General features: G+C 57.7%; 1 protein-coding gene across 1 annotated transcript; it reads left to right on the top strand.

Annotated features, from left to right (window-relative positions):
* Positions 1-230: 230 nt before the first annotated feature.
* On the top strand, positions 231-5,751 carry P3H1 (prolyl 3-hydroxylase 1). The gene is made up of 15 exons (XM_019622402.2): positions 231-249; positions 288-484; positions 879-1,068; positions 1,573-1,704; positions 2,540-2,679; positions 2,836-2,925; positions 3,043-3,095; positions 3,412-3,533; positions 3,629-3,756; positions 3,841-3,936; positions 4,010-4,160; positions 4,434-4,551; positions 4,738-4,813; positions 4,963-5,103; positions 5,191-5,751. The coding sequence occupies exons 1-15, from the start codon at positions 231-233 to the stop codon at positions 5,332-5,334; spliced, it is 1,797 nt and encodes a 598-aa protein (XP_019477947.1). The 3' UTR covers positions 5,335-5,751.
* Positions 5,752-7,444: the final 1,693 nt, after the last annotated feature.

The following is a 7,444-nucleotide window of genomic DNA, read 5'->3' on the forward strand; positions in this document are numbered from 1 at the left end:
GGCCCTCCTCCCATCCCTCCACTGCCTCCCCCGCAGTGCCACGTCGGGGCTTGGCTGGGGCCTGCCGCACCCGAGGCTGGGGGGGGAGGAACCATCCACACCTCCACACGTGCTCAGTACTGGGACCCCCATAGGTGGCACTGGGCCCCCACTCCCGGTACTGGGGCCCCTCACCTCATATTGGGACCCCACACCTCATATTGGGACCCTACATCCGGTACTGACCCGGTATGGGGGCTGGGAGGCGATGTGCATGCTCAGGATGACCCCAGTCCTCTGTGTCTGAGCTCCAAAATTTGGATCCCTTATCCACCCCTCTGCCCTCCCCCAGATCAATAAGGTGGCGAAGGCCGTGGCTGCAGCCCACACCTTCTTCGTGGCCAACCCCGAGCACATGGAGATGAAGCAGAACCTGGAGTACTACCAGATGATGGCAGGCGTCAAGGAGTCCGACTTCGCTGACCTGGAAGCCAGGCCCCACATGGTGGGTGCCCCATCCTCATGTTGGGTTTTACCCCAAAACTGCGTTTTCTTGGCTGGGAATGTGACAGCGCTCCTAAAATACCTGCCTAGGGCTGGGTGTAGGGAGGGGGACATGGGCTGTGGGCTTAGCAAGCACGCAGCACTGCTGTGCATCCATGTGGTGAGAGGGTGGCTCTGGGACCAATGCTCTGAGCACATGTGGTGCCCCAACCCTGCAGACACCCAAGGTCTGGGAACGGGGCTCTGAGCACTGATGGAGCTGCCGGTTTCCCTGCTCAGTGAAGCAGGGTTGGACCTGATGGCCTTAAGTATCCCTCCTAATACCACCTGTTCTATGATTGTATGAATGGGCACTGGGCAGCTTCGTGCTCACAGCTCTGCCTGGCTCCCTGCAGACAGAATTCCGCCTGGGTGTCCGGTTTTACAGCGAGGAGCAGCCGGCTGCTGCTGTCCTGCACCTGGAGAAGGCACTGCAGGAATACTTTGTGGCAGACACTGAGTGCCGTGCTCTCTGTGAGGGGCCCTATGACTATGAAGGCTACAACTACCTGGAGTACAACGCAGACCTGTTCCAGGCCATGACAGGTGGGAGTGCCTGTGCAAAGCCCTCTGTGAGGGGTTGGGACCAAAATTCCCTATGGGGTGAGCACACCTTTCATCCAGGCCCTGACAGTGCTGCCCAGAGCTGTGTGTGGCCCATCCTTGGAGGTCCAAGGCCACAGGTGGGATCCTGGACAGCCTCAGCTGGTGAAGAGCATCCATCCCATGGCTGGGGGTTTTGATCTGCATGATCATTAAAGTCCCCTCCAACCTAAGCCATTCTGTGATCCCCATAGATTTCTCTAGGAGGAATGCTGCCCAGGACCCCTCCCCATTTCCAGAAGGATGTGGAGAAGGGGTCACCAAGGCACGGGGCTGGGAGGCTGAGACTGACAGGAGGAACACCTTTATGGGATGTGACACCAATCATATGGCGGTGGGGGACATCCCTGGGAGTCTCCAGTGCTACAGGCTGTGGTTGGAGCGGGGACCCCATCCACCAGCTCTTCGATGACCCCAAGCAGTGATATGGGATTTTTTCTCCACCAGATCACTACATGCAGGTGCTGAGCTGCAAACAGGGCTGTGTCACAGAGCTCGCCTCTCAGCCTGGCCGGGAGAAGCCCCTGGAGGATTTCCTGCCCTCACATTTCAACTACTTGCAGTTTGCCTACTACAACAGTAAGCAGCTCGTTGCCCCATCCTGCAATGGCCAGGACTCCTGGCACTGCTCACATCAACACTGACATCATGCTGTGGGCATAAAGGCTCATGGACAGCAGTGTGCCTTAGGAGAGCTGTGTCTTGCTGCCCTCTCTTACAGTGAGCCTCCATGCTGCTTAAATGCCAAATTCCTGTGCAGCTTCACTACAGCCTAGAGAGGCATTTTTTTCCCTGCCAGCTTTCCACCTCACATCCAAACAAAAGAGGCACTCTGCCCCTCCAGGAGAATTTGTTATAACCCATGCAAATGGATATTGTCTGTTTTTATTCTCCTTGTTAGAAAAAAATTGAACTATTTCTTTGCAAATTTCCCCGGAAGGATTAAAAAACAAACAAACAGCCAAAGCTGAACTCCAGGAAGACTGAAAGGATGAAATGCTGTAGATGAAAGTAGGTCAGAGTGCTTAAGTGGCTGAAAATTGCAGGTTAGCATGGAAATGGTTGGGTGTTACTGCCTGGAAATAGGCTTTAAGATACATTTTCCAAGCATGAAAACTCCTCAGCCAGCGGCACTGATTGCTGCTGATGTGGGAGAGCACCTCACACTGTTACTTTCCCTTTGTGACAGCAGTTGTCTTTGCTTTAGAGTATCTGCCCCTGCTTAGAGGGAGATCCTTTGCAGATTTGAGTTTTCTCTGTTGTTTCTCCTCTGCATCCCCATTTACTCTGTTCCCTTCAAATTCTCATCATCCTCCCCAGTCTCTGCTCCAGCAGTGGATCGTGCCTGTGCCAGAGCTGGGCACCAGCAAGGCAGGGAGAAGACATGCTGTAATGGTTCTGTTTCTCCTTCCAGATGGGAATTATGAAAAGGCAATTGAATGCACCAAAACATACTTGCTCTTTTTCCCAAACGATGAGGTGATGAACCAGAATTTGGCCTATTACACTGCTGTCCTGGGAGAAGACCTGGCCAGGCCCATTGAGCCCCGAAAGGTGGGTGACCACTGGGATGAGCCAGCATAGGATGGATTCTGTCCTTTCAGGGCTCCGAGCCCTGGCAGAGGTTTTGTGGGCTGGTCTAGGTTGGGTTGCAGTTGGGGACAGCAAGTGGGAGGGCTGCCCTGACCCACCCCTCTGCCCCTGGCCCAGGAGATCCAGGCATACCGCCAGCGAAGCCTTATGGAGAAGGAGCTGCTCTTCTTCAGCTATGATGTCTTTGGGATCCCATTTGTGGACCCGGTGAGTGGCACCGCAGCAAGGCAGGAGGCAGCTGGAGGGACGTGTCTGCAGGGAAAGGGGATGTGGTATCAGAGGCAGGTCCTCATCCAGCTACTGATGCTGTCCTTGTGGCTGTAGGACACGTGGACGCCTGAAGAAGTGATACCAAAGAGGCTGCGAGAGAAACAAAAGTGAGTGTTTGGTCAGCTGCCATTGGCGGGGCAACCAACAGGGGCACCTCTCTGCCTTCCTTGGCTCAAGGCAGCAATTGCAGAGGGAATTATCTGATGCTGAGGCTGGGAGAGGCTGCTGGAGGGCAGAGCTTGGTCCTTGGGTCACCCCAGGCAGTTTGGGGTAGGGGGTGAGGGCTGCACTGAGATGACACCTTCACACCTTGGGCTTTGTCAGCAGCCCTTAGGCACAACTTGTCCTGTCCTTGCCTTGGCATGCCTTCTTCCCGACTTGGGGACAGTGGGGCAGTGGAGCTGATGGCCACTGTGTGCCCAGGGTGGAGCGGGAGACAGCGGCACGCATCTCCGAGGAGATCGGCAACCTGATGAAGGAGATCGAGACGCTGGTGGAGGAGAAAGCAAAGGAGTCTGCAGAAATGAGCAAGTTCATCCGAGAAGGTGCGGGGAGCTCCAGGTCCCGGTGCCAGCCTGAAGTCCCTCAGCGCTGCCCCCAGTTCCATCCATACTCCCTCCTGATCCCACCTGTGCTGCAGGTGGCCCCTTGGTGTACGAGGGAGCCAGCGTCACCATGAACTCCAAAAGCCTGAACGGTTCTCAGCGCGTCGTGGTGGATGGAGTCCTCTCAGCTGAGGAGTGCCGGGAGCTGCAGAGACTCACCAACGTGAGCAGGGGGATGCAGGGATGCTGAAGGGTCGCATCCCGTGCCTCAGAAATCAGGTGAGATAACGTTGGCTGGGCTTTGCAGGCAGCTGCCTCGGCAGGGGATGGCTATCGTGGGAAGACATCGCCTCACACCCCCAGTGAGACCTTCTATGGCGTCACCGTCCTGAAGGCCCTCAAGGTTAGCGTGGCTGCGGGTGCCTGGGGCTGCTGCCCCGCTGCAGCTGAGCCCAAGTGCTGTCTGTCCCCCACAGCTGGGCCAGGAGGGCAAGGTCCCCCTGCAGAGTGCCCACCTCTACTACAACGTGACGGAGAAGGTGCGGCACATGATGGAGTCCTACTTCCGCCTGGAGGTCCCGCTCCATTTCTCCTACTCACACCTGGTGTGCCGCACAGCCATCGATGGTGAGCACGGCCCCGGAGGACTGCTCTGCAAGGAGATGCAAAGCCCCTTCACCCTCTGCCCAGGACCCTTTCTGAGAAGGAATTGTTCCTAATATGTAGCCTGAACCTCCCGTGATGTAGCCTGAGGCCATCTCCTCTTGTCCTGTTGCTGTTACCTGGGAGCAGAGGCCAACCCCACCTCATCCCAACATCCACGCACACAGTGTTTGGAGACAGACCCCGTTCCCATACGGACAAAGCAGTACTGATGCACAACCTCTTGTTCCACCCTAGAGAAGCAGGAAGGCCGGAGTGACAACAGCCACGAGGTGCATGTGGACAACTGCATCCTCAATGCGGAGGCCCTGGTGTGTGTGAAGGAACCACCAGCCTACACCTTCCGGGATTACAGGTACCGAGGTGTCTGTGGGGCTGAGCTGCCCTTCTGAGGCTGTTAAGCTTAGCAGCCCTCAGGTGAGAAGCAGGACAGAAGGGCAGCCCAGCTCGGGCTCTCTTGCCTTGGCCCCTTGCTGTGGTGGTGGATCAAGGTTTGGGCGCCTGGGGTGATGGGTGTCACCTTGTTCCCTGCTTTCTTTAGTGCCATCCTCTACCTCAACGGGGACTTTGAAGGGGGAGCTTTCTACTTCACAGAGCTGGATGCCAAGACGCAGACTGTAAGTAGCTGGGCTCCCTGGAGCTCCACGCACCGCCCTGCTGCCAAGCCTTTCCCTGGGGAAAGTGCTTTGTGCCAGTGCACGGGGCGAATGTGGGTTTGGGGCTGGCTCCCCGTGTCCCCATGGTGCAGCAGGGTCTCTTCTCACAGGCAGAGGTGCAGCCCCAGTGTGGCCGTGCCGTGGGCTTCTCCTCTGGCTCAGAGAACCCCCACGGGGTGAAGGCTGTGACCAAAGGCCAACGCTGTGCTATTGCTCTCTGGTTCACCCTGGACCCTCGGCACAGCGAGCGGGTAAGCACCTCACCCCGCTCCCAGGGCAGCAGGAGGGTCTTGGGGGCTGCCCTCTTGGAAGTGTGTGATGTGAGCTCTGGCCCACAGGAGCGAGTGCAGGCGGACGATTTGGTGAAGATGCTTTTCAGGACAGAAGAGGTGGATTTGCTGCAGGAGACAAGCACGGAGCAGGAGCCAACGGCTGCCACCAGCACTGCTGGCTTGCATGCAGCAGGGAAGGATGAACTGTGACAATCCTCATGCAGGGTCCTAGCCCTACCAGGGCCAGCACCACCAGCTCCACGCCATTTAGGACACAGCTGCAGCCACCACGTGGCTTTGGCTGCTCGGCCCTGGGCTGCAGGCTGGGCCCTACTTTGTGGTGCAGCATGGAGAGCTCTGTGGCTCCCAGCCCTGCTGTGGAGTTGCCACCAACCTTGAGATGAGCAGCCAGACTTTGGGGGTGGATAGGGGTGAGGAACATGGGGAAAAGGGAGGGATGTTTTTCAGAGTTGAAGACCCAGTGCCATGGTAGCAGTGTGGGGCTGAGAGGGCTGGAGCCACACCAAACGTGCCTTTCTGCTTTGCTTGAGCCCACTCCCCACCACGGCTATTTAAGTGCCTTCTGCGGAGGACTGGTGAATAAAGGTGTCTTTTCCAAAAGCCCGGCTGTGGGTGCATCCTTGCAGCCATCCTGGTGCCCAGGCGAGGGCAGCAGCTCTGCGCTGCTGGGAGCGGAGACACTGGCACAGCTTATCTATCCGTGCGCACAGAGCTGGGGTTTTCTGCCCAGCAGCGTTGGTGATGGGGCACAGCAGGGAGCAGAGGTCATTGTCCCATGGCAAAAGCCTTCTGGTTGCACAGCCTGCAGGCTTTGTCCACAGGTGCCTTAGGACTCCTGCACCCAGGGAGTGGCAATGTGATCCCTGCATTAGCCCTGCAACATCCCCAAGAGGGATGCAGAAGCTTCATGTTTGGGCCAGAAAAGACCTGGGGACAGTGGGGGCAGCTCACCCTGTTATGACACCCACTGTCCTGGCCGGGGCTCTGCTCTCTCCCTGAACAAGAAGGACATTGAGCAGCAGCTGAACAGGGCAGTGAATTGTCCCCACACCATTACCATAACCATCTGGGGAATGCGAGCGCACGCTCTGAACCACCGCCCGCAAAACGCCCTGCACGAACAGGCAGAGGGGCCAGAGGGGTCAGTGCCCAGCACAGGGATGGCAGCAACGGGAGGATGGTTTCTCCCTATGGGTTCCCTGCTCGCACACTGGTGCAGGAGCTGCCCACTGTCCCCCCAGTGTGGAGCTCAGCCTGGGGCAGGCAGCAGGCCCCCAGCCACAGCGAGCGTGAGCTGACTGCCGATGAGATGGTGGTTAACGATTGCCAGGGCAGCCAGCCCAGCAGGAGGGCAATGCTTGGGGCAGCTGCCAGCTCCCTGCACTCAGCAAACAGCCACTGAGGTTTCATGTCACCAAGAGCTCCGTTTCACCAAGGGTTCCATGCCACCAAGGGCTCTGTGTCATCAAGAGCTCTGTGCCAATGAGAGCTCCATGCCACCAAGAACTCCATGCCATGCTCTGTGCCACCAAGGATTCCATGTCATCAACAGCTCCATGCAACCAAGGACTCCGTGTCAACGAGGGCTCCATGCCACCAATGGTTCCATACCACCAAGGAGTCCAGAGCACTAAGGATGCCGTGGCACAAAGAGCTCCATGCCACCAAGAGCTTCATACCATCAAGAACTCCATGCCACCCAGGGTCTATGAGAGCAAGTAGTCAGTAACAACATGGACTCCATGCCACTATGGATTCCATGCCACCCAGGGCTCCATAGCACTGAGAGCTCCATACCACCAAGAGCTCCATTTCAACAAGGGTTCAATTTCACCAAGAGCTCCATCCCATGAAGGGCTCCATACCACCAAAGAACTTCATACCACTGAGAGCTTCGTGCCACCAAGGGCTACACAGAACTGAGAGCTCTGTGCCATTAAGATCTCTATGCCGCTGAGGGCTCCATGTTACCAAGAGCTCCACGCCACTGAGAGCCCCAAGTTCCTCTTGGCACGACCAAATGCCCACTGCCCTGTGTGCCCCCCTCCGGGCATCACAGCACGGTGTCACGCTCCTGCACCCACCCCTGCAGCAGCCCCAGGGGTCCCTGCTCCGATGGCCGCGCGGGGGTTCACCTCCCTAACCCCAAAGCCTTCCCCACTGCGCCTCGACCTCCCCGGAGGTCCCCATTTCCCATATCCCCCACCTCCCCAAGTCCCCACCCGAATCTCTCTTTTCTCGGTGGACACCCAGCACCCCGCTCCGCTCCCTGACCCTAACCACCCACCTCCCCTCCAGC

The sequence above is a fragment of the Meleagris gallopavo genome, chromosome 23, assembly GCF_000146605.3.
Source record: "Meleagris gallopavo isolate NT-WF06-2002-E0010 breed Aviagen turkey brand Nicholas breeding stock chromosome 23, Turkey_5.1, whole genome shotgun sequence".
Lineage (NCBI taxonomy): Eukaryota > Metazoa > Chordata > Aves > Galliformes > Phasianidae > Meleagris > Meleagris gallopavo.

What these genes read in the sequence shown, in the direction of transcription:
- P3H1 (XM_019622402.2), top strand. An exon ending in AGGCTGCGAGAGAAACAAAA is followed by an intron (nt 3,096 to 3,411) that starts GTGAGTGTTTGG and finishes CTGTGTGCCCAG; the next exon opens with GGTGGAGCGGGAGACAGCGG. An exon ending in CCGTCCTGAAGGCCCTCAAG is followed by an intron (nt 3,937 to 4,009) that starts GTTAGCGTGGCT and finishes TGTCCCCCACAG; the next exon opens with CTGGGCCAGGAGGGCAAGGT.